This window comes from Perissodus microlepis, chromosome 5 (genome assembly GCF_051167445.1).
Source record: "Perissodus microlepis isolate ML-2025 ecotype Zambia chromosome 5, ASM5116744v1, whole genome shotgun sequence".
In the NCBI taxonomy this organism is placed as follows: Eukaryota; Metazoa; Chordata; class Actinopteri; order Cichliformes; family Cichlidae; genus Perissodus; species Perissodus microlepis.
Genome location: NC_140465.1, coordinates 27,971,232 through 27,998,406, shown reverse-complemented (window position 1 = coordinate 27,998,406; position 27,175 = coordinate 27,971,232). Strand labels below are relative to the sequence as shown.

The 27,175-nt window shown below is 39.5% G+C and overlaps 1 protein-coding gene across 1 annotated transcript; it reads right to left on the bottom strand.

The window, feature by feature from the left end:
* Nucleotides 1-37: 37 nt before the first annotated feature.
* draxina (dorsal inhibitory axon guidance protein a) lies at nt 38-20,946 on the bottom strand. The gene is made up of 7 exons (XM_084929160.1): nt 20,748-20,946; nt 11,894-12,399; nt 9,829-10,046; nt 4,594-4,714; nt 2,008-2,100; nt 1,668-1,757; nt 38-1,159 (listed from the first exon to the last, which is right to left on the bottom strand). The coding sequence occupies exons 2-7, from the start codon at nt 12,372-12,374 to the stop codon at nt 1,047-1,049; spliced, it is 1,116 nt and encodes a 371-aa protein (XP_084785286.1). The 5' UTR covers nt 12,375-12,399; nt 20,748-20,946; the 3' UTR covers nt 38-1,046.
* Between the last annotated feature and the right edge of the window lie 6,229 nt (nt 20,947-27,175).

Sequence of the window (27,175 nt, the reverse complement as noted above, 5' to 3'; positions counted from 1 at the left end):
GTGTAGATGTGTAGAAACAGCTTAGCATCACACAGTGTACATCCTAGTAAGTGTTTTAATTGTAAAAATAAAAACAGGCAGAAGAACTGAATATATAAACACATGTTTGAGTACTGAATAAATAAAACAGACATGTAAAATGGAAGGTCAGACAAGCATTTTGTTTATCTTACTATCATTAAGCACATTTTTAACAGTGGTGTCAATTAAAAAAGGTGTTGGTAATTCAAACACAATCATATATACAGTACAGGAAAGCAGACCAGTTTAGATAATATTTAAAAAATAACTTTTAGCAGCTGTTTGGAATACCAGCTCAGAGAAGAGGACAGGGAACGAAATCTGACACGCTTCTTCACATAGTCACGGCAAATAGTCCAAGATAAAATTATTTTTTTTTAACATTATTTTTGTTTCCATTTTTATTTAACTTGGTCTAAAAGTCTTGAAGTGGAAAAAGCAACTGTTCTGGGACTCCAAAGATCTTAAAGCAATACTAAAAATTATTTTGAACAGGTCAGTGTTATGAAAACTTACAAAATCTGTTCTTGCCTAAAAATGAAACCACATCAACAGGAACCATGAAGGCAGTAAATATTCAAACCTAATCTGTGTGATAGCTACAAACTTTAGTCACTGATGTGTCACCCAATGAGTGAATCTTTTCAACCAGGCAAATAAAAAGACAAAAAAAACCTGCAGGCTTTCTTAATGACAAGAATTTGGAGAGGCCGTCTTCCTGCAGGGAATGAACAACGCTAAATTAAAACAAGCGTGCTTAAAGTTGGTGATTTGCTGGATTAGGCTGCATAACGTATCCCACAATGCAACATTGAAATGTTATTTCCACTTTGGCCACCTGTTACTTTGCTTTAGCTGACTAGGTGTTGGCAGCAGAGTGATTTATATATTGTGGGTTTGATTTGAAAAACCAGCAAGTCATCACCTCTAAGTACTTGGTCAGTTTAGCAGGGTCATGTGGCTCCTTGGTCAGGGGGGGTCATTATTTATGTTCTTCCTCCACCTTGGCCTTCATCACCTCCTCTTTATATGGTAATGAAACCCCCTTGGTCACTGCTGACTGACTCCGGCACCACGCAGCGACCCCTTCTCCTGGTCACGCGTCGCTTCCGGTGAAATTTAGCGTAACAACGAAACCCTGAAAGATAACAAGTGACCCATTATCTGAAAAGGGGATTGAATTGGATAAAATATGAGTTTTAAATGACCAGAGGCAGTACTTTAACATTAGTAGAAATGCTCTATTTTAGGATAGAATAAAGAGCTGAATCAGCAACGCTAATGTAGCTGAGAAGGTATAAATTAAATTACTTACATTTAATATTTGTTAGAATTCTGCATCATCATCACATAATCTATGAAATGAACAACTTTAAGCTCAAAACAATGTTATGAAACACTAAAAATCTCAATTTACTGACACTTTGAAATTTACTGTTTACTGCTATGTTAGTCAGCCTCTAATCTTTTAGTCCCTCTGGGGACCCATTACAAGTCAAAGACTTTTAAAATCTTAATTGTAAACAGTAAGACTTGGGGGAAGTGACCCAAATGCACAACTGCACATGAAGAGATGAGCTGATGCTGATGCTAAAGCGCCTAATGATGCTAGTAGTGAGTAAAAAACTAAAGTAATAATCTCTCACCTTCCTCACACATGCAGTCGTCGTAGCATTTGTTGTTGAGACCTCTGTTGTGAGGTTTACACTCATGTTGCCTCAGGTCACAACAGGAACCTTGTTCAAGAAAAACACGTCTTTTATCAATCAAGCATGTTTTATATGTGTGCATAGACATTTAATATACAACACCAACACCACAGTCCTAACAGTGTAAAACACTGTTTTCAATGCTGGTGAATACATGGTCTGTGTGGTGTTTTATCACTTTATGAACAGTCAATAAATGGATTTTAAGATGACTGCCAAGAGCGATAAGAAATTAGTAAGGTCCTGGAAGATAAATATGACTCTTGTTTATAATGACCTGGAAGACAGTCCAGGTGGTGGTCACATGGTTCAATTGCATCAGCATCCACAGTCATATTTCCGCTGCTGAGGTTCTTACTCCGCCTTTTGTCTGCAGAACAAGAAATGAAAACAGCTGTTTGAGCATCAAACCACTGATCAGTGTGCAGCGTCATCCAAGAAAACTGTTGGGTTTTTCACGCAGTAACAAAATTCTACTTGGTGTGTGATCTTCTTTCGGCTGCTTCCTTTAGGGGTCACCATCATCATCTGTCTCCATGTGACCCCCATCCCTAGCATCCTTTTAGGTCACACCAACCCCTCTGCATGTCCTCCTTCACTACATCCAAAAATCTTTTCTGTTGTCTTCCAACTCTGTTTCCAAAGCGCTCAACCTGAGCTGTTACTCTGATGTACGCATATTGAATCCTGTCCATTCTGGTCACTCCCAATGAAAGTCTCAATATTTTCAACCCTGCTACCTCCAGCTCAGCCTCCTTTTTGTCAATGTTAGCATTTTCAAACCATACATCATAGCAGGCCTCATTACTGTCTTTTAAACATTCCCCTTCAATCTTGCTGCTATCCTCATGTATAAAAAAGAAATTCTACTTCACATATTTAACATGACACCCGTAAACACTGATGGCAGATTTAAGGCCTCCAGCTGCCCCCCAGCAGTAAGTGCTTTGTTACTTCTTACAAAATGATTATGATGTGTGTTGAGTTCATATTTCATTTACTTGAGCTTCATACGATGGCCCTGGGAGGCCAAACAGACTGCAACTTAAGAAAACACCAAGAAAAACGCTGCAAAAGCACACAAAACACAACGAAAATAGGAAAAAACAAAACAGAAATAGGAAAAACGAAAATAGAAATAGGAAAAAACACAAGGGAAGTGTTTCTGGGGAGACAATAACCCAACGGACCAGTTGCAGGAACCCAAACATGCTAGGCGTGTTTTATCATGATTCATATAATACTGATGACTAATGGCTAATAGTTAGGCTAACACACTTACCTCTCGTCTTTTCTTTCCTCACAAAACCGATAGATCCTCCACTTCTTTTAAGTGTCTTCCAGCGCAATTATTAGCATATTTTGGTTCCTGCAACTGGTCCGTCGGGTTATTGTCTCCCCAGAAACACTTCCCTTGTGCTTTTGGAAATCTGTTTTTCCTATTTCTGTTTTCTTTTTTCCTATTTCCGTTGTCGTTTTTCCCATTTCCTCTATGTTTTGTGTGCTTTTGCAGCGTTTTTCTTATTGCTGGTGTTTTCTTAAGTTGCAGTCCGTTTGGCCTCTCAGGGCCACCGTAGCTTCAAGTTGTTTAAATTTAAAATATAATTTAGATAAAGTGTTAATAATGCAGTTTGTAGCCGTCCTAACATGTCTCTAGTAATGGTAATATTGAGTCAGTCAATCTCTTCATCACAGTGGTGACAGATTACCATAAAATTTGATGCAGATATTCACGTCACCTAACCTGTCTGTGGCACCATCAGCAAATGCCTTTACTTAAACAGTGAACACGTGTTAAATAGATTGCCGTGAGATTTTCTGACTGTATTCAAGGTCTCTTGTGGATAAATTAAAAATATAGATATCCTGATGTTTCTGTGGAGCCACAAGCAAGTCAAGGGAAGTTTATTCATAAAGGGCCTTTCAAACACAGTTATTCAAATTTTCAAGATAAAATTAAAAGAAACATTTTAAAATAAATGTTTATTGTTTATGACAAAATTAACATAAGAAAAATAAGTGGAGTTAAATAGTTTTAAAATGTCCAGCAGTGTTGATTAATGCTGTTTTTAACTTCTTTTTAAAATAATGAGAGCTAATAACTGGTTTGATTTGATTACTTTTCTTAGTTATTGTTCAAGTTGCAGGAGCAGCATTCTGACCTAACTGTAGCTGTCTAATAGTCTTTTTAGGAAGGATGATAAAGACAGCATAGCAGTACCCAAATCTACAACAGATAAAGCTATTGATAAGCGTCTCAACATCTTGCTTTGACACATCTCACTTGAGCTATATTTGTCGAATACAGAAGCTGTTTTAGTTAGTCTTAATATGGTCAGTGAAACTAAGGTCCTCATCCATAATTTCTCTAAGAGTTTTCACAGAATGAGGTCTTTGGTGTCCTGGGTTCTAGGTGGGAACTCATCCATCTGTCTTTGTTTTTAAACAGCACAATCTGAGTGGTGTTTTTGTTTGACTGAAGGAAATTTTGTTGCATCCAGACTCTGTACAGCAGGGTTTTCTTTTTCATTAGTGTCAATAAAGACAAAATATTTCATTTTGAATCCTTTTTAATCTTCTGCAGATTTGTTTAATCTGCAATGACTGAACTGTCATGTTTCATCTAAGAAACTAATTTAACTTGTATTTGTTCCTAACATTACAGCTGTTAGACATAGTGTCATAATGGGCACAGACGTTCAGATATTGAGTATTTCTATACCTTAGGAGTATCTTAGGGAGCTGCTAGTGTGGCCACAGAGGTCTTGTTAGTTGAAATATATGGGACTAATCACACATAATGAGGATAACTTGAGTTATTTTCATCTAACATGCTTGCCTAAATTAAAGTCGTATTGCTAACCTTTCTTCTTGGAAGATGACCAGTTGTCTGCTGGTTTCATGTCCTCATAATCTGTCCAGTCAAAGAGAGCCATGTCCAACGTTGGCATCACCTCTCCTTGTCCTTTTCCTCGTCCAGACCTCTGAAAATGAAAGTGTACCTTGAAACTACACCTTACCTTTTACCCATACTCATATACTGACATTATCAAGCATAGACAGTAAATACATTTCTGTCATCTGTGATGAATGCTTAGTTGTTTCAATTAAACCACAGCAGCAATAAACGAGTGTGTTTTGGTTTGCTCACTGTGTTTTGCTAGTAAATGTATTCGGTGTGTTCTTAATGAAACTCATTGGACTTGTGTTGTGACCAGCAGCAGTGATGTTTCATTGATTTATAAAATACCCCCACAGAGACAACAGGGATAGCAGCAGAGCTTTAAAAACCAATCGATTGGTAACAGAGAACATGGCTGGCCACACACCAGCATACAAATATACATCATGCAGTACTTGTGTGGTTAATACATAAACAGTTTACAGACTTTTCTTTTCTAGTCAGTGGGGACAGCCACTGCCTGCAGATCAAATACAGCACAGAGTGGATGGTGAAGTGACATGTTTAAATGAAATCCAGCTGTATTTTTATTTTTATTTTTAAAGAAATTGCATTGCAGTTATGGAAACATACAGAATTTAATTTCTTACTTCATTATGTTTTGTTGATGTCTTATCTATAAAAGCAAATGGAAGTGATTAGCATGCAAGAAAATCTTTGCCTTATGCGTTTATGTCAGGATGGCAGAGTGCAACATGCGATGCACTAAAGGTATGATGGTTGATGATGATGGTTTCTAGGCTAAGTGAGAAAAAAGCCCACCCAAAAGACCCGAACCACTTAAAACTGTTCTTTCCTATATGTCAAAGAAAAAAAAACAAGGTTTGCTGAACCAAATTCTTAGACTCTCCTCAAGTACCTATGCACAATCATGAGTTTAAAATGATCCTTATTTATCTTCGCTCTGTCTTTGATGGAGACAGGCCCTTGCATCTGTTCATTCTCTGTTTGAAACAAGCTATTTTAGGCCAACTTTCTTCTAATTGGCTGATCCTCCCAAACAGAAGATTTGAACAGCTGGTAAGCGGGACATATGTGCTCAAAGCCAGAGAACACAGAGAAGATATCCTTAATACAGAAGATCCTTTTAAGGATATCTGCTGTATTTGAAGGAAAATAAACTTGACAAAATGTCTGTGAAGGTTCTCAGTCATCCAGGTCATCGTAGTCTAAGGAGCTTGGAAAGAAAAGCATCTGGACTTCTTTGAGTTGCTTGAAGACGTTTCACCTCTCATCCGAGAAGCTTCTTCAGTTCTAAGGTCAAATGGTGGAGAGTCCCAGATTTAAACCCAGTGGGAGTTTCCCCCCAAAAAGGGACAAAGGACCCCCTGATGATCATCTACCTAATCACATGAGCCAAGGTGTGAAAGCAGGTGTGGGTCACAATCAGCCAGGGTTTCAGGTGAGCTCATTGTGAAACCTGGCCCCACCCTATCATGTGATTTCCTGAGGTCAGATGGCCCAGGATGTGAGTGGGCGTTAAGGCGTCTGGGAAGGGATCTCAAAACTGGATTATAGATGGCAGACAGTTGGTGTCGTAAACCACCGCCTCTGTTCAAAGATGGTCGCTCACTTACGTCCACTGTGAGCGACCATCTTTGAACAGAGGGGGTCCTTTGTCCCTCTTTGGGGGGAAACTCCCACTGGGTTTAAATCTGGGACTCTCCACCATTTGACCTTAGAACTGAAGAAGCTTCTTGGATGAGAGGTGAAACGTCTTCAAGCAACTCAAAGAAGTCCAGACGCTTTTCTTTCCAAGCTCCTTAGACTACTTGACAAAAATAATAATTATAACAGGCCCTTTTTAAGGACTTTTTCTAAAAACCTATCATCAAAAAGCCATTGTGTTGTTATATTAGGTGGGAGAAAACAGCTGTTTTAGGATGGATACATTTTTGCCCCTCTAGCTGCTCTCGCCTTTTCTTTATTTGTGAATCTTTACTTATCTTTAATAGTTTTTTCCTGTGCTGCCTATTTATACGGCTCAAAGAATGGCTAAAAAAATCTAGTAAAGCACATGTGGTACTGTTTATGTGCATGGCACATAAACATAGCACTCTGAGGCTCCTAATAGGATATTCAAAATTCATGTCAGTAGCTGAATACCTTGTGACTGATCCAAATTTATATAAAAGTGCCATAAATTTAGGTGTCGTACTTTAATAAAATATTGTTGTGGAGATCGGCGTTTGATGGTCTAGTCATAAAGCAAAATTTCTTGATGAATTGCTAAGACATCCCTAACTTGAATAAAAGCCATAAGAACACGGTTACTGCCACTTTCCTCAGAGAGGTGAAACAAAATAGAAATGTAACACAGTAGGACTTTGTGATATCTCACAGGGAATACATGATCAATTAAAAAAAAAAAAGCTCCTCTTGGAAACAGATCCAAATTGTGTCCTTTTACCCTCAGGAAATGTGCCTGTGAAAATAACAATCAGTTTAATTGCAGGGGGCTACCTGCTTGTCCTCTACTGCTCATTAAACCATCAGCATAAAATCGAACATTAATTAAGAAGCCTCTCAGCATCTTTGTACAACTGGATCTGGGTTCAGGAGAGGCTAACAGCTTTTTCTGCTTTGGCCCAATAATATTTGACTGCCGTCAGAGTACAGTATGCTCCTGCGCTCTCTGGGGTCTCAGAAGAGTCATAGTTTCTTTTTCCTTTGCATTTCCTGAGCGTTGTCCTTTTCCTTGTTTGCTTTGCTTCCCCATTCTTGCCTTGTGTGTGCATTGTCTCCTCACTGACATCTTATTTTATTTTGAAAAATCTTTGTCTGTGTCATGTGTTTTTTACTCCCTGCCTTTGTTGTTTTTCTACCTCTTTTGATTGCCTATCCTGTCTTAATTGATTTCACCTGTCGTGTTTTAAACATAGTTGTCTGTACCTTTATAGTCTCTTTGTGTCTTCTGTGTATTGTAAATGTCTTTATTTTACCCACTTTTGTTTTTTCCCCTCCTTTAATTTGAAGCAGATTTAGAAGCAAAGCAAAGACACTAAAAGTTTCATCCTGGGTTTTTAGTATTACAAGGGTGATTCATTTCTTAAAGCTTAACCGCTCCAGAGCAAATTACATTTGAGATGAGAGATCAAAACAACAGACTAGTCAGTCCCCTGGAAAATAGCCTGACCATTCCTGGAAATATTTTGTTTGTGTTTTTGCCACTCAAAAGTTTTATCACATTTCGCTACTTCATCCCACCTGTGCTTGAGCTTGCACCAACATCCTCATTCTTAATGTCACTTGTTTTAATGAGCCAACTGCCAGTTGTTTATTTGATGAGCTAAAAAGGACGAGTGACCTTTTGCAAATAAGAATCAGAGAATCAGAGAGATTATTATAGGGCAGCAAAACGTCAGGGATCTCACTCATAAGAATGACTTTAAGTTGAAAACCATGAGGAAATTATTTCTAATCAGGCTCTAGATTTGATGTAAAAATAAGTTTTCTGTTGGTTATAAGGTCCAGGATACATCTGAGGCCAAAGCTGGGATGAATTTTCCAGCTCTGTCTGTCTGCTTCTACCTTATTCAATGCAGTGACCACACACTTCAGCACTACAGTCGTTTGGTTAGCAGTCACAGTGCTTAGTCCATTAAATACTACAGAATGCTTGACTATATTCTCTACTATTATCACCATAATCTCATCCAAAAAGTTTTCCTCTGTCTTTGACTCCATTTGTGACTAAGCAATGTGCTGGCATTTTTAAAGGAGCAATCCTAAGGCAAGGTTTCATGAATCAAACATGAGCATGCCATCAGAAGTGATTAGGAGATCTGAGACACATGATAATTCATCGCCAGGGTCCTCACTAAAAACCATTGTTTGTTTTAAACTTACAGGTGTTAAGATGTGCTGTTAAAAATTACTGTGTAAAAATAAAGAACTCTGCTGAGGTCAGTGCTCGTCGTGCAGTTTTAAAGAAAGGGATACTCAAAATTGGATGGGTCTCACTTTGCCTGTGCGCCACCAAATTTAATGGAAATGACTCGGATAATTTTGGATTATTTTGCCTGCAGAGAAGCGGCACTAAAAGCAGACCTCTATGTAATAACCATTTTTAGTGACAGCACAATAGTAAGGCTTGGTTAGACTGTGGTACGAAAGGAGCTCGTTAGGTTTGGGAAAGATGAAGGTTTAAAGGACTTTAGCAGTAAACACGCAGTTAAGGTTACAGAAGGGTCGTGGTTGAAAGAAATAACATTTACTAATGGTTTGAAAAAGGTGTCAAGCATGCACACACAACACGCAAGTTAATGGGGGATGGTAAGTGCTAAAGAACCATTTAAAAAGAAACACAAAATGTCTTCAATTTTCTACAAACTGCAGTTCAACAGTTCCTAACTGTCGTATTTTCATCCAGAAAATCAACCGGTTTTTCAGCGGCAATTGAAATGTGTTTTACTTGTTGTGTTGAATAAATCTCTTCAACAATATCAGTGAAACAGAGGCAGAAATCGTCCTATGGCAGAAATTTCCCCAAAACATATTACATTGCTATATTGCTGTTGGGTGTTAACGGCAGTTTTGGCAAATCCAAAAACTTTCCTGATGTAGAGACTCTCTATCCCCACATTTCATTTGTAACAGACCCGAGGAGTCTCAGGAAACCATATATTATTATTTTCCATTATAAATGTTGTTTAAGCATCATTCCGGGTGGCTGTGACGGGGGGTGAGTGATACCTCATAACCCCTGCAGATTTTTTCATGACACATGCACAGCCAGACACACACACAAAAAAACCTCTCTGCGCCCATAGATTTTGTCCTGAGGTGGTCTTTAATAAGGAATAGGAAGGTAGTTAGAGAAAAATGTGCTGCTGGACTCTGAACTCCATGATTTTGGGTTCCAGAGGTGCCGTTTTGTTATACAGAACAGGCCATATCTATCATACAAACTGTGACCAACAACCAGCCAGTTTGGCCTGCTGGAGGACGTTTTTCACAAGCAGCACCTTTGGGTTCACACTGTAGAAAGTGCCATTTCTATGATGAGCTATGAGGCTTGTGGCAGCATAACGGCTGTAATGGGGCCCATTTTCACTCTATTTCCACCACACATTGAAATCACACTGAGGCACAACACACCCAGCCTTTAATAACCACTCCAGTTTCGTTGGTTACCTGGGGTTTGGTTGAGGCCGGGGACAGCGTTGGGGGATGCTCGTTCATCACCGTGGTAACCGTAGAAGAGCCGGAGCCAAAGACGCCAATGATGGGGGAAGGGGGTTCATTGGGTGGGGTCATGCTGAGGGAGGGGGAGGTGGCAGAAGCAGAGGAGGAGAGAGGATCCTCAAATAGATCTCTGTCCTTCAATGCAGAGCTCAGCTCTGGAGAAAACCCTGAACAGAGAGAGATACATTTATTTTTTTTATGTCAGCAAATCATATCAGTAGATTATTAGAGAAAGTTTAATCTAAAATACTAATATATAAAATAATAATAACAATAAAAATATACTAATAAACTAATATTGAACTGCAGTTAAGATGAGATAGTTTTGTCACTATGGCATTTCAAACTGATGGGGCTTAGATGTTTTTAACCTTTAATTTTTGTTGCTATTGTTGCTGTTTTTCTGTTTACTATGACTAATTCTTCAAATTTTCCATAAACTATGGTTTATTCTGCAGCATGAGTCCAATAAAAAGCTTCTCAGTGTCATATGTGCACCACGATAATGTTCCTGTTGTTGCAGTTTGGAACTCTGCAAACACCAGACCAAAAACTTGAGTTCACCTCCACAATCATTCATAACATAAAATCAGAGTCAGTAGTGGTAAATCAGAATGTATTTCAAGCTGTCATGCAGTCCCTGAACTTCTTAAATTTCCTTTTAAAACCTGAAAGTACGGTATTTTGTCACATTATGTCATATTTACAGAACCTTTCAAATGTAACTGTTATTAATTTAGGTTCAAAGCCAAACAGGTTTGTCTGTGTCAGAACTGCTGAAACTGTCCACTTGATCAAATTGACAGTGTTATGACATATAACAGTGGTTTCTAAGGTAACAGCAATTGTTCTATTGAGCACCATGGGAAGAATGACAATGTGCAGAAAGATCTTTTTTTTTTTTAGCTGTGCCCCTGAGGCGTGGCTACTTGCCTATAAATAGAGTGGGATGCTTAACTGTTTTTGCTTTGCTTTCCTCTACTCCTGAAATCTTTTTGGCAATATCAGTGTCAATATAATGACCATAGATTTAGGCAAGGATGTTGCTCTTAATTCATGTTTTAAATTCTGACATCTGATCATTTAAGATCGAGATGGAGTGTAGAAAGTTGTCATGTAGATATTTGATCTCTTGTCTTGACAGAAGACATTTAAGAATTCATTTAAATTGGTTTCCTGGCATGAACCTGGCTTTTAAATGTAGGCCACAAATTTTCAATAGGTTTGTTGGGGACTTAGGAAGGCCATTCCAGCGATGTTAGCCTGGTTTATTCCATCCAATAGTTTTGCTTTGTATTTGGGATCATTGTCATGCTGGAACGCTGCTATATCCCAGCAGGACAATGATCTGAGGTGAAGTTGAGGAATTTGGAGGTAGTCCTACTTCATTATTTCATCTACTTTGTACAGTGCCACTGGTACTTTTCTCTTGTCTGACCTTCTAGGCAAAGTGGTGTCACATGTGAATAACTTGTACTTATGTACAACTATTTGATGATTATTTGATGATCTGCAGTTGTTTAGAAATGGCTCCATAGACCTCTGATGCTTGTGTAAATCTACAATTCTCCTTTCTTGAATTTTCTCATTGTTCTGCATATTGGTCTGAGTGCTTTTAAACAAATCCTTTTTGTCCTTGCAAATAGAAACTACCTGATGTAGTCAATTATAATAACAAGAAGATAATAAATCTTGGCCTTGTCAAATTAAAAGACATTGCAGAACCTTCAGCACCAAAAGATTTGAGTGAGTAAATGGATATATTTCAGACTGTATGCATACATTTGACCCGCTACAGATCAAAGAAAATACAAAATAGACTAAAATTTGTACACCAATCCTTGTTTTTTTTTTTAAATAATTAAAGATGTTTGCTGTGCATTCATTCAAACATGGAAAAAAGACAGGTCAAAAACAGCTCAAGTAAATCATGAAAAACCCCAAATTACCATGACATTCATGCCCATGCAAACTTTTGAGCACAAATGTATTTCTGGGTTTGTGATGCACTCACCTTTTCTGTGACGCCCCTTTTCACGCCGGCTCCCTTGTCTCCTGTGCTCAGAATGGTGCCCATGTCCATTTCCATGCCCATGCCCTCTCTCCTTGCGTGTTCCTACAAGGTGGTTCTCCTGGACCTGGGATGGACTCTTCACACTCATTCGAGCTCTGTCTTTGTCCCTGCCTGGACCCATCTCCAGTCTCACTGGGCTGAGACCTTCCAGGCCTGTCCCATCATCCTCAGGTCTGGCCAAGGGTTGCAGGGACCTGTGAGAGAACAGCCCAGCTCCAGCCTTGGCACCCCGGCCACCGTGCCCTCTGCGGTTCCTGCTATATCCGCGGCCCTGTAGAACTTGCGAGCGGTACTGTAGGGCATTGCTGCCACCTGCTGAGGTCTGCGCCTGCCTCCTCTTGCCATGAGGAGCCCCATGCTCAGCGCTGTATGACAGTGCCAGGGTGGCAAACAGCAGCAACATACTCCAGGAGAGAGCCATTGTCTGTCCAGCACAACACCACCTACTGGGAGGAGAAAATATTTCTCAGTGCTGCACATAATTTATTCTGCGGTGTCTTCAGATTTGATCAGATTTTCCACAGAAGCTATGTTGAGGATTTGTACATCTTAAAAAATAATTAGTTTTGAGTATCAAATACTAGTTGCCTATCTTTCAGCACTCTATTTTATTATATCATTTGTATAATCTGCATATTCTGCATTTATCCAGAATAAAAAGTTACAAAAGAAATATACAAACGTTAATGTACACACATTAAAGATTATTCCCAGTTACTTTAATGATCCACAGGTTTTCCATAGCATCATTATAAAGTTGATATTGCAAGTTCTCTTTCCAATAAATTGTGACCTCTTCATTCTCCTACGACAGTTTCTGAACAATTATTATTTCCTTCAGTGACATATCCTTCTGGAAAAATATCAGACACGCAATTAGTGCAATTTCCTTCCAAAGGGGGCATCCCTCATTCAGCCCTGACTATCAGCCTTTTTGTGCAGAAGCAAAAGTTGGGAGACCACAGGTCCTTGAGTGTTGTGATGAGTACTCTACTCTGCTGTATTCATCATCCCACAAATTACGACTACTTCACAGCCAGCCTCTCGAGCACACGCGTTTATTCTGGTGGATTTGAAGAGACAATGGTGAGATGCTTGTTCATTAAAAAAAAATGATTTTCCAACCTTCATTCAAGGACCTCTATGCCTTACTCATTATGAGATACTGCAGTGTGCACATGCTTCATCACTGCTTATTCAACGGTCTCAAGAGCTCTCCAACCGTACCTTTTATTGCAAAGGTCAACATATGTGTGAGGTGTGACTGAACTAAAATATGAGGTTCTGTATATCTACAATGGCACTTCATCCAAATGTGAATGAAATGGTGCTTAATAAAAAAGTAAAAATAGTTTTTCTTTTCCCATCTTGATATCCCAGCATGCACTGCAATGAAGCTCAGATTCAATTGTAATCCAACAGAGTACTATGTGCTTATATTAGAACCAATTTCTACAGTCATTGGTAAGAACGCAAATGTCCAACACAGTGAGACTGGACACTAAGCAGCCTTTACACTCAGAGCTCAAAAGGCCTGTGTGGTATTTGATTGTTGCAGTTTGTGCTAGTGTGATAATAGCACTGGTGATGTACTGACATCATGTATCCTGCCTCCTGCATGCTCCAACTAGTCGTCCTGCTAACTATCCTGCCCTGTGCTAGATGTGAGAAATTGTTTCTATTTTACTAGCAATTAATTAGATTATGAAAAAAAAAATAATGGGAAAAATAAAGTAATTTCATAAAATAAATAACTGTCATAATGACGAAATTAATCTATTAAAACATGTTGACCTCTCAATACTACAGAAATTATTCACTATAAAACTTGATGTGTTCTAGCCATCATTAAACTTTAAAGATGCTTACACTGATCTGCACCTTATGTTAGAAAATGTTTTGTTTATTTCTTTAATCATAACACAATTTGCCCTGTATTTAAAAAAAAAACAAAACTTAATGGCAAATCATATACATGGGATGTTTTGTTTTCTCCTCCACTTAAATAGGCTAGCACAATCCATTCTGACAGACATACACAGTGCTATTATGGTGCTGTGGCAGGTAACTCCTTTGTGTTAAAAGACAAATGGCAGTGCAGGGCATACAGAAAATCAATGAGGGAAAGTATTGAGCCATCAGTGATGGTGGGCACATGTCCTGTGTGTGTCTCCAAGGTGGAGTTGGGGGGGTTGATAAGCTCTCAGTTCTTTTATCACAGTGATGCACACACACCAAGCTAAAAAAGCACACCCTTGGTTTTAAAGTCAGTTATTTAGGTGTTTCTAAAAACAGCACACAGGTGCCAGGGTGTGTGGGTGAGCGGGCTGCAGAGGATTCTGGTGATGTCAGGGGCAGTTTGCACTACGAGTGCCGGCATTGCTCCGAGGGATTTAAAGGCAAACGTTGTTCGTTTGCCTCCGGGAGTTCGACCAGTTGTGCAGCAAACAAACAAGAGTATGGGGCTGGCCACTGAGGCGAGACCTTTTTCGTCAAACAGGTCCGCAGAGTGTCGAAGGGGAGGGTAATCAGCCGTGTCGCTCACATATATATAGTGTTTAGCTGGGATTACACTCTGTCTGTTTGACACATGAATTGATGCGGGTATCGAGTGGCTCGGATCTTATCTGGTCAAAGGGGTGATTTAGAAGGGAAACAAACAAAACATTTAAAGTTAACTGTGGTGCAGGGCAGTGAAACAAGGGGATTGATTAAGGGATTACATCTCCAAAGTCTTCTGTACACATTTATCACAGTAATGGCTTGACATCTGGGGAAATGTGCCTTCTTGCCGCCTGAGCGATGCCCCAGCTTATGTTACTCCTGTGATACATGCCTGTCTGTTAGCTAAACAGCTTTGGCAACTCAGACCCTTTTCAGAATTCCCCATTTGACCTCATCACACCTACTAATGCTCTAATTTCTCAGTTGTGTGGGCAATTAGAGGATTGAGAAAGCTGACTGTTACTGTTATCTCTAACTCTTACTTTAGTTGCTTACACAATTACTTCTGTCACTGTTTGCTTATACAGTCAAGTGACTATAGCAATAATGGTATGTTGTGCTGATGATCTGTTTTCTGTTTGTTGTAATCTGGATATTTTTCTGCTTTCCTTTTCTTTTAGAGGCTTTTATTGTGTATATGCTTTTACATTCCAGGTTTAGTCATGTAGCTTTAGACCACACCTGATATCTATGTAAGAGTTTTGTCCGGTGACTATGGCCAAAAATGACTTTTAGTTATAAAAATTCATACACTACATATATTGCTAAATAAAGCATCCATCCATCCATTTCTTACCTAGTTGTACAATTCATTATCTGGAGGGACTGAAGCCTATCTGTGATGAGGAAAGAAGCAGGGTACACCCTGTACCAAGTCACCAGTCCATCAGAGGGCTCTAAATAAACTAAAGAAATAAAGTCCATACATTCATCCATTCTCTTTGCTTGCTGGGCTGGAGCCTGTCCCAGCTACCATAGGGTGAGACGCAGCGTACACCCTTCACCTGGACCAGGGCACCAGCCCATCAGAGTGCCCTAAAAAACTAAAGAAATAAAAATCATGTATGCGCGATCATCTTTTTAATGCATTCTAGTACCTAATTCACGGCTTCTTGTTTGAATAAACTTGTAGTTTTGGTTAAGTGGCTTTAAAGAGGAATAAATAAATCATTTCTACAGAGATTTTGAAGTATTTCTTTAAAGAAATAGATCTATTCTATTGATGGTTTATTGTGTCAGGAATTTTTTCATACAGCTACATATTTTAGGATTAACACGCATGTGGAGTTAGAAACAGCAGCATCACCTGAATTGGTGATGCTGCTGTGATGGTGCTCTTCAAAAAATTATTTTCCCAGTATAAAAAAGTAACATTGTTACATCTCCACAGAAAAAGAAGGCACCCATTCCAAAGTAAGGTCTTCATAGATGTGCTATGTGAAAGAGAAAGTAGGCGGTGAAGGAGGAAGGCCACGTATCTCGGCATAGCAGCTCCCTGTTTTCCTCTCTCATACTTTCAAGTGCTGCTAACAGGTGGCCCTTTGAGGAGACACAGGATGGGAATGATAATGGAGCACTCCGGGTGGCATTCCACATTTTAAGCATAGTCTCTTGTGTGTGATAAACAGCCTCCATGAACAACACAGCCTCTTGCCAGAGCTTGTATTATACAAGCCTGTGTGTTGAAGGTAGGGCACAGCAGGGCCTCTGCTACTGAGGTGATGACGGGCCAAACGAGTGGCCCGACAACTTTCATTCCACACTGAGGTAATCTGCAACTTGAATGGCAACATTTAAACAAGCAAATTATAGCTGGGCGGTAGCTTTCATGGCTTCTGTGAGATAGCTATTGGTTGAAAGAATAAAAGGCTCCGAAAACCCATTTAATGACACTTTTAATAGCACTGAGGGGGTTCAAGGATTTCTGCCGATGTTGGGACAGTTTTGCTCATTTCTTTCACATTTTCTGCTTTTTTTTTTTTTTTTAAACATCAACTTTGACTGGTCTTATCTTCTTTTTCTCACAAAAAAACTCATTGTGCTTTCTATTTTCTTTTGAATGCTTTAAATCCTTTATTTTTTACATTCATGTCAGCAACCCTGCAGGGTTTGGCTCTGACTTTGTTTGTGCATTGCTGCATTTTTGGTGGAAAGTCAACAGTGTTTTTAACAGTATATTAGGAATTGGAACCCATTATAATTGCAGATATTAAAAAGTTGTTTTTACCACAACTAAATTTAGGTCTTCTCATAGACAGAAATGTTTGATTTTAGGAAAGGGCTTTAATAACTAACAAATGCAAAGTGTGTGAGTGACTGTCTTACACACTGTCAAATAACATGAAGTTGTGTCTTTTTTTTTCCAGACTTAGAAAGAGAAAAAAAAAACTTAAGGATCTGAAAACCCAATTAGAATTTTTATTATTTGCTCCTAATGTCAAATAACAACAACAACACAAATCTATCACCAGCAATCTGGTGCTCATATTTGGCTGTTTATGTGTAACTATATTTATAATGTGAAGTGGAGAGGATTCACATCATGCCATGGGAAATTTAAAGTCCAGAAGTAATAACAACCAAGTACACAAAAACAGATTTTTAATAGGAACGCATCTTGGATAATACTTTGAACCTCAACTCTCAAAGGTGTAAAGATTTATTGGTGTCTGAGCTCATCAGTGTACAGAGGGAAACTGTGTATAGTAATATAAAATCTAATAAAATGTTTTACAAAATCCACATTTTTTGGAAGCAGGCAGGAGAAAAGCAGGTGATCTCTAACAGTGTGTAGAAAACACAATATATATTGTAGCAGTTTTTATAAGCCTGGCGTACAGTGTGGTGCCACCTGGGACACATGAATCAGAGTAGAGCGGAGTAAGTATGAAATGATAGGTAATCTCACAAGAAATTGCAAAGGGGGCACTATTAGAGGGCTGGATGATTAAGCTCTGATGAGATCGGGGGCGTCTATCTGGGCTTTGATCAATTGGTCAGTCCCTTAAGCAGGACACACTCATATAAGAATAGACTTAACAGAGATTGAACCCAGATCTGCGGCTCATATTGGGAAAGTGAGAGAGGAAAAGCAGTGAGGCGGAACAGGAGGCCACCCTGGTATTAAACTGCTGTACGTGTGCATCTTTTAGCTTCACCTGCTGTGACACCAAACCTCCAGGAGCCATCTGCTCCTCTTGTTTTATCCCTCATAGCAACCAGCAGGGCCATAAGGATAAAGGAAACAAAGCATCCAGGAACAGACTGTTGTCAGACAGAGGCCACCTTCGATACTTTTTTTCTTTGTTTCCAGGCCGCATACAGCGATCTGAAGTTTAACTCAGGAATACACTCCTGTTGATTAATGTCAGAATTACTCAGTAGATCTTATCCACTGGAGCAGAAAGTTATCAACCAGCTAATAATCAGGCTTGTGAGCATATGCTCAATTTGCAAATTTATTACAGGCTGTCAAAAAGAGACCAGGGGTCGCTTCGGGAGTGTGTGGCTGCACAGGAAAAAAGGAAAGCCACCTATCTCTTTTCAGCTGCTTGGTTCACTGAGCAGCAGCTCGAGTTTATGCTTGAACCAGAAAGAAAACCAGGAGAAGAAGAAAAAAATGCACATTTAAACAAAGAAATATAGATGCGTAATCTGCTGTGTCACAAATATAACTCAGTTTTGCTCCATTCCATTTTAATAATGCTGAATATTTGATGTATTGCACTTGTCTCCTCATCGTCTGTAAAATAGCTCTAGTTTATGCTACCAAATTATCATAAATATCATCTCAATAACAAGCACCTAAATTACAGCTCCAGTAAATGCCTGTGCATAATAAACATGTCTGCCAACTGCAGTTAACGCCATAAAACTTCATTTCCTCAAGGGCCAATACCACTGACTTCAGCAATATAAGAGTGCTTTGTCTCCCCCAATCCTCCACAAACAATATCAATGGGATTCACACATAGACTGGGAGGATTTTGCAGCTTTTAGGTGTTTATTGGATGGCGGAGGCCCCTGGAAGCAACATAGGGTGATAAAAAAAGAAAACAAGAGCCATAAGGAAGGTCCATCTGTCACCAAGTGAGCCGGAGCAGGGAGCAGGGAGAGACAAAATGATTCGGTGGTAATTTGGTCGCAGGTACAACAGATGTGGAACGAGGCCAGAACATTGTCACTGATGCAAAGTAACATCAGCAACATCCTGGGATGGGGCCCTTATCGCCCGTCTGAATGCACTGACGCACACACATACACACGCTTTCTCTCTATTACAATCATCGTATGCACACAAATACACACTCACAGCGGGGAAACCTCCTCCAGACACCCACATAGAGGCATGTTCCAAAAATGCTGTGAGACACAAACAGCACCAGAAGCACAGCAAGAGGCATCCCACAGAGAGGAAAGAGAATGAGAGAGACAAAGGAGGTGGGGGAACTGAGTGAAAAGGAGAAAATAAGATGTAATTCTAAGAGAGAGGAGAGCGGGAAAGAAAGGAGTGAGGCAGGAAGAGAGAGGGAGGGAGAGGAGAGAGACCGAAATCAAAGCGGGAGTGTGAGAGAGAGATGGAAAGAGAGGGAGGATTTATCCTGTCTTAATTAGAACAAAGTGTCGAGGCATCTCTTATTTTGTGGCAGATAAGGGCACCAGCTGAATCCCCTCTTACACACAACAAACAACAAAGAGCTGGCTTCAGCAGCTGACAACAATACTTGCCCCTTTCTAACCCATGAAATGTGGACACCTGGGTCTGTCTCCGGACATTCTGCATGGGAACAGTTTGACCGGTCAGCGAGGTGGGAGGGGGGGGAGGCACTCCTGTTTAGAGATGATCAAGTGAAGCATGCAAACGTATTATATGAACGCAAAGTTTCCCTTCTCCCCCCTCGCTCCGTGGAAGCGAGCAGCGCTGACTGCCTGCCAATGTTGAAAGCATCTTGATCAAACAGATGCAGCCACGCTTGGCAGTGGCGATCAAGGCAAGATTCACACCACGGTGGAGGAGACTGGATGGGAGTTTAGCAATGTAGCTTTTTTGGCTGAAAATCAATAAAAGATTAAAGAAATGAGGAGATTTGATTGTGCAGTGAGTGAAAGAGCAAAATGAAAACAAACAGTGATTCTTTTGAGGTAATTTCAACCGGTCTTTGATACCAGTAGACTAGATGCTAGTTCGGTTTATTACAGTGTGTGCGGCTTCTGCCAGGCACAACATTAACGACAAACCACTATCTTCCAAATCTTTGAACCGAATCTGGAAAAGGACACAAAATTAATTTCCACTTGAACATCAAATGTTGTAAATGTGTCCTTGAGTTATCTTTTCATTTCCAACTCACTTAAGATCGAATCAGTTTTATTTGGGCCCGAGGTCCACTCACGGTGGGGTTCCTCCACACTCCCTCTGATCATGTCTAATGCGCCCCTGCTTGCTTGACTTGCTATTAATTAGCATTAACTCCTTCAAGTGAGTCTGCAAAAATTGCTCCTTTCACTTTTAATTGCAAGGTGACACACAGAGTTCCCCCCCCCCCCATCTCTCTCTCACTCTCTCTCTCTAACAAACACGCGAGCACACACGCGCACGCACCATTACACATAGCGTCTTTGGTGTGCAGTGAGCAACAATGAGCTGTCAGGAAGAGATAATCGCTCCGATCATTTATAACTATCCACACCATTCATCCATTAAGTTCCTTTGTAATGCTGATCTGATTTAAAAGCATGACAGCAGGACACACAAAAGTTAAATTAATTGTCGAGTCAAATCTGTTTTTCCGCCATCAAGCCATATCTAATCCGATGTTTGCAAACACTCACTCGTTGCTCACAACCGTTAAGAACGACGCTCTGCCTGCCGGTCAAACCGCGTTTTTTTTTTTTTTTTTTTTTTTTTTTTTAAATCAGTGAATCTGAAAAGAAAACCTCGGCAATAATTAAGTTATTAAAATGGTCTGTGTGACAATATTAAGGACTAGACGGATAGAAGCAATCCTCTTTAAAACATTTGCAATAAAAGGATTCAGAAATAAAGATTTAAGTCCATGATGGCATCAGAACTGGGAATTGGACCCAGTCTGCTGTTTGAGTATGAATATCTATTTAAAAAGGGCAGAGCGAATAAAACAGCACTAATTTACAAACGTCACAAAAACACCTGAAACAATGTTTGGAAACCAAAGAAACGATATTAGCCGCAATAGTAAGCAATCTAAGCACTTGCTCTGGCAATGATGTAATTCGTTTTTCCAGGATTATAACAGAGATGATTCCTTACTTTCTGTTTGTTTCTCCTTGTTTTCCTCTGATGTTATTTAAGCCTCAAACAGCGGTTCGCTCATATGGCTGCAGGTTGACAGCAGGACAGGACCGAAACGCAGCGCAGCAGCAGCTCTGTAGTCCGCTCTCCGGGATGTGCCGAGTATCCGGACTGTCTCTTGCTTCTTTATAATGAGGAGAGTCAACCACTCCGGAGTGCGCGCTCCCGAGTGCGCGTCAGCGTCAGGGCTAGCTTTATCTCCAAATGGGGCTTGTCCCGGCAGGTAAAACGTGGATAAAAAAGGGGGGGTCGCTAGAGTATTGACGTAATACTGACACAATCAGCATTTTCTATCAGTTTTCCAAGTTGGGAAAGAAGATCAAACAAAAAGATCAGAAACTTGACTTTTATGTGAAATTCTCAGCGTGTCAAAAATGTTCCTTGTGATTTGTTGCCTCAGTAAACCTCCTCGCTAATCCAATATGAACAAAGCTACGTAGTTTTTGATTATTTTCGCTTTCCAGTCAGCACATGCGCTTGTTTCTTTTCTCCAAAATTCAACTGTGGACAAAGCCCGAGCATAAAGAAAAGAGCTTCCCAATCTGATGTAACTACACGCTCAGAAAATAACCTATTTTACCTTTAGGGGTACAACAGCTTGACACTGCAGCAGTACTTGTAGTAGGTACTGCCTGATGTACTCTTGACAATCCTCTAATTTTTTACACATTCAGAGGGAGCAAAATTGTGTTTCCAGTAAGTTTTCCAGTTTTACTGACACCACAAAGCTTTATAGGTTATATCAAATCAGCACCTGCAGCAAACTAAACTGCACCAGTTAATACAGAAAAACAAATTAAACATGTCTTTGGGCTGCTGGAGCAAACAGGAGCACTCTGAGGTAATCCACCTGGCACAGAGAGCACAAAGGTCCCAGAAAAGCAAGAACCTTCTTACTATGCAGCGCTAACCAGTATACAAGACAGGTGCAGAATTAAACTTGGCATGCATTAAATAGCTTTTATTGAACTTAAATAAATAGCCAAATCCATAAAAAAGAGAAATTAATATTTTGCCTATTTTCTATTTGCATTTGCCTGCACGCAGATTTTAAGTCTGCGTGCAAAATCTGCGTGCAGAAGAAATAGTGCAAATATGTGCCACTTATGGGGTTTACTTTGGAGATATAGTATGCTAAATTTCACCTGCAAAGAGAGAAATAGACTTTCAATGTACTTTTTGCCAGAGTCAAAATAACATAACCTGTCTGACTTTATACAACTATAGCCAGGACATTAGAAAGACTAACTGCTCTAAATTCAGCCTTATCAACTAAATTGGTACCCAATCTCACCAAAGTTGTTGTAGCTGAATGAGAGCAGATTCCTGCAGCCAGGTTCAGAAGTCAGGTGAAAAGCATTCACAGGGTGGTGGAGATGGCTATTGAGGCACATTAATGCATGTAGTTTTAGAATTTGAGGTGAAACATTTCATTCAAGAGAAAATAATTCTGACCCTATTTTTTACGCCGAAAATAACTGGTTGCATCATCTATAAATCTATCTTTTCGAAGTACACGGCTCAAGAAGATTCCAGCAATACTTTTAATAACATTCAGCAGCGAGTTCGGTTTTTATATATCCTCTGCAGTGAATTCTGGGACTGCATCTTTCATGAACTGTTCTCACGCAAATCGATCTTACAAAGTCTGCAGAGCATCCAGCCCAGTCCCATTCTAAATCTACACTGTGAGCCTGTTATGTGCTGGCAAATTCAATTCTGTGTATTTGCAGTATGATTGTGTATAAATCACTTGGGGGAATAGGTTGACATTTAGAAACAGTCAGCTATTTTGTTTTGTGCATCCACACTGAAAAATGCACTTGTTAGCTTTATTGAAACCAATGAACAAGCTTTATAGTCATTTGGTGTGAATGCAAACAATGGTGACAAGCCACTTAGCAAACTGTGAGTGCAGCGCAGAGGGACTGAGTCTGCAGAAGGCAGATAACAGACGGAAATTCCAACATGCCTTTAGAAATTAATATTGAGTGCCTAAACATCTTACTTTGTGAAGGGTCCAATTCTGACTAACCAAAAAAAGGACACGCTGTGTATAAAATCCCCAATCCTTGGGTTTAGTTATGCTTAGTACGGGCATATGAAGCAAACATCTTTATTTAGCATATCATTTCATAATCTCTTTACTTGGTGTAACATTTCTAAGGAGGTTAGTTTGCCTGTACATACCACGGTGACTATTTCTGTGTGAGCTTGATCGAGCGGCCCGAGAGGCAGAAAACAGAAGTCACAAGTTGGAGCGGAGTTCTGAAATTTGAAGCACATTTACTTTTCCACCAAATGACACAAGAAATAGTTCTGGCCTGCACCTCTCCACAAACAGATTCCAGCATCAGTTCAGACAACAACTGACACACTTTTAGGTGCTTTACTGCTGAAACTACTTCTTCAGATTTAGATTTCCACATATTGCTTCATACTTACAGTGTATGTCAGGTGCAGAATGATATGAGCAGTCAAAGATAGCATTTTAATGGGACCCCTGTAGCTCCTGTGTGGCTTCTGTGAGACTAAAAATTCTTTTTGAGAGCTCATGATGGGAGTTGGTGGCGCACATGCTGGAATCAAAACGTATTCTCACAGGCTTGGATTTTACAGCAGTGTGGATTCTGAAGAGCAGCTGCAGATTTACAATGGAAATATAGGAGGGTGATGTTTTTTGGGGGAGCTTTGTAATTCCCTTTTAAAAATACTTCTACAGCAGTTCTGCTTGAAATAAACTTTCTCAACTAATAACATATACATCCAGTGATCAGCTGCCTAATATTGTGTAGGCCATTAACTTGCCACCAAACAGTTCTCACCCAATAAAGCAAGGACACTGGTTGCTGGGAAGGCCTCTTCTATTTAGCTCTTTTTGGCCGTGTGGTTTGAGAGTGAGGCCTGTTGGTATCAAGCTTATTACAACACATGCTGATGTTCAGCTGAATTGGATCTGACAAGTTTGGAAGCAGGACTTGAGCCCTTTGTTGTAATGCTTGAGCCATTCCCAAGCAGTTTTGTATGGTGCGCACATCATCCCGTTCAGTACCAACCACTGTAGGGTGTGCAGTGGGTGGTATGTAAACAAAGGGGGATGTTACAGGAACCCAGATTTCCCAGAACACATTGCAGTGTAACAGAAAAATCAGTCATAGGTTTTCAATATTGTGTCAGACTGATGTATATACCAGATGAAACATAACTGCAGTAACAAATTAAACAGCTGATGATATTTTCACTGTTTTTTGTCACAGCAGCAACTAAATTACAAGCTGCCAATGATGATGATGTACCTCCCATCAATTTGAATAACGATGTGTTGTGATTGAGTATACATAAAAATTACAATGAGTTGAAAAGGCACCTAAAAGTAATACAAGATACAAGGCTGTGTTGTATAATTAATACCAAAGTGTCAGTAAAACAAATGAGCAGTTAGCCAAGCTCAATAAAATAAACAAAAACTGAACTATCTTGTTTTTTTTTTTACCAGTGAAGTTGCTGAAAATTGAGACATGCGACCTTTTTGAAGGCCATTTTAGCACTTCACCCCTCTGCAAACTCACTGTCCTCCTCGAACACTAAATTCCACCATTTCTAAAAGAAAGAATAAGTCAGTAGTGGGTAACATTTGAGTGAAAAAACTCAGATGTGTGAGAATAAATTCTGTTTACCACTTCCACGGGTAAAACCAGAAAAGCCATTTATCTAAAACAGTGGCGGTACCCACATTGTCATGTTGTATGTTTAAGGTCACGTGATTGATTTAATTGATGTTACTGTTGCTCAGAGTCACAAAAGGTTCAGCCACAGCGTGGTGAAATTCAAACTTGAGAAGAAAACTTCTTTTCAAACGACTGTGTTTACTGTAACTACAGTGATTTGTGTTATGCAAACAGTAACAGTCAATGCGTCACTGTCTCACTGGGGCTGTGGTATCAGTGTGTTATGAGCCTTATCTATAATTGGAAAGTTGTACAAAAACAAAATGTGACAAATGGTCTGTTCCACTGCAGCTGCTGAGGTTTTTTGAAGTCGTTTTTGTGCCTTGTCAAGTGTTTGGTGAAGTAGTTGGTTTGATTTTCACAACATCAAACCAACTACTCATTTAGGTCAGATTATTGATGACCGGCTGAGATAATACAATGCTAACATAGGTATGCATGCATGTGTGATTTGTTCCCCCAGTATAATGTACTGAATCTCAAAACCTAGAACCTACAGCCAGCCACCATCTCTGTCAGTCTGCAGTATGAGGAAAATGCTAAAATGTTGATGTCTCTAATAGTTCTAATATTTTAAATTATAATATTCATCATCTTTAATTATTTGGCATTCTTTTTAGCTGTTGCGTTTGTATTGCATGCTTTGAAAAGTTACAAACTGTTTTAAGTGTCATTTAAGCAGGAATCATTAGCATATCAAAATGTGCATCAAGGCCATGATTCTCACTTAAATGAACTACAAGTTGGGCCACATTACAGTCAGTAGAAAGACTTTATAAGCAGGCCTTAAAAACATCATGCAAAAAGTCAAATCATAACTGTACATTTTTAAATAAACATGTTTTTTTTCCATATTTGATTAACTTTATAGACATTTTATGTGTCTACAATTGTTCATAGTATGCTCTCCGTCACTTAATGAGTTCATTAAGAAAAAGAAATCAATCCGTGCAGAGAACTTTGTAAAGATGGCAGTGAGTTTCTTCTTATAGAGTGGCACATACTTAGAATACTATACCCACAGAATTAAGAAACACAGCAGGTTTTATTTCCTTCTCCAAATCTATAAAAAAAGGTTTCTAGGTGATCAAACATGTTGGCATAATTTAGAGTAGTGTCATTGTAAGTCTCTGATTTCACTAAGTTTGTTTCAGTATGTTTTTTCACATCTCTTTATGTTTGCTTTGTTTTCCTGATTTTCCATGAATGCCAATTAACCTGCAGGAGGAAATTAACCTCCAGATGTCTTACATTCTGGTAACCATGAATGTTTGGTGACAGTCCATCTTGTACTTGTAGATCTTTTAGTTTAGCATTTTGTTAGTTAAATGTTAGTCATCTGCTTGTTTGGGGAAAACATTTATTTTTTTGTATGTAGCAACATTTCACCCAGATACTGTGTGTATCCAGAGTGGATTATCTAACAGGCTTTCCTGTTACCGAATGGGAGTTCCTGTTCCCTGGAGCCAGAGCCTATGTTTGAAGTGGCTTTGAGCAGTTCACCCTAAATTCAAACAGCTTAAGGATGTCCCGATTGCCAGTTTGCCCCCATTAGACCGCTAACCAAATACAGTCCAATATGCTACAGCTGCACGCTATGCTGTCACAACACTGACATTTCTTTAAAACAAAAACAGTAGTCATTATAAAAATTGTAAAGAATAAGATTTAGCCATCGAGCAAGATGAGGCTGTTTCTTTTCTACACAAACTACTTTTTCCAGTGGCAGATCTTGAACCAACAACCCCTGCTTTTTATAAAAATACCAAATGGCTACAAACAACGAGTCTGGTATGATTTGAAACACCAGGAGTTGTCGGGAACATCAGCATCAATACTGACATTTATAAATTTCATTCATAGCTGTTATTGTTAAAAACAGCTGTGGATAGCTACTGGCATCATGCAAGATTAAAAGAAACGTAATGGTTTATGGAAGGAATTAATTATTAACAGGCTACATCTGAATATTTCAATTAATACTAAATAATTGGCATAAATGAGACATTTTTTCTTTTTTAAAAATCATTGTCTGTTAATCACGTGCATTTTTAAAGACGGTGGAAATAAATGTTCATTATGTGAGTTGATCACTGTGCACAAAACAGCAGAGTGGTGTATATGCACACAGATTATGATCAAACACTGATGGTAGTCATACAGCATCAGGTGTGTCAGTTCTGTGGATCAAGCTAGCCAAACTTTGTCAAGCTGTCTAGGTCCTATGTAGGACCTAGACAGCTTGTAGGAGGCAAGGGGTGCCCATTATCTCATGATGTGTGCATGACTGCACTGATGGATAGACACAACCCTGTCTGCACTGGAAAGTGTAAAAAAACCCCCAAAACTAGCAAAAAAAATAAAAACAAAACCCCCACCAGAGCAGACCTTTCATAGGCTATAAGCAGATGTCACCACATCCATAAAGGCAGGCTGCAGAACTGGTTGTGTGTGGGTTTTGGCAGTGGGAGTGATGAGCAAGAGAGAAAGCAGGAGGACCCCCTGCCAGGCCTCCTCATGCATTATCAGCTTGAAGCTCCCCAGCAGGCATCAACCGCCACATACTAGGGTGCTGAGCTTTCATACAGCCAGGGGCATGTTTGGTTTTTTAATATGGGGCAACTTTCAACTTTCCCGATTTCTCTACTCAGTTCAAAA

Bases quoted from the DNA above. Each gene is read 5' to 3' on its own strand.
- draxina (XM_084929160.1), bottom strand. From the start codon at position 12,374: ATGGCTCTCTCCTGGAGTATGTTGCTGCTGTTTGCCACCCTGGCACTG. The intron at 10,047-11,893 runs GTGAGTGCATCA...CTCTCTGTTCAG, and splicing joins AAAGGGGCGTCACAGAAAAG to GGTTTTCTCCAGAGCTGAGC. The intron at 2,101-4,593 runs GTTAGCAATACG...CTTGTTCTGCAG, and splicing joins GTCATCTTCCAAGAAGAAAG to ACAAAAGGCGGAGTAAGAAC.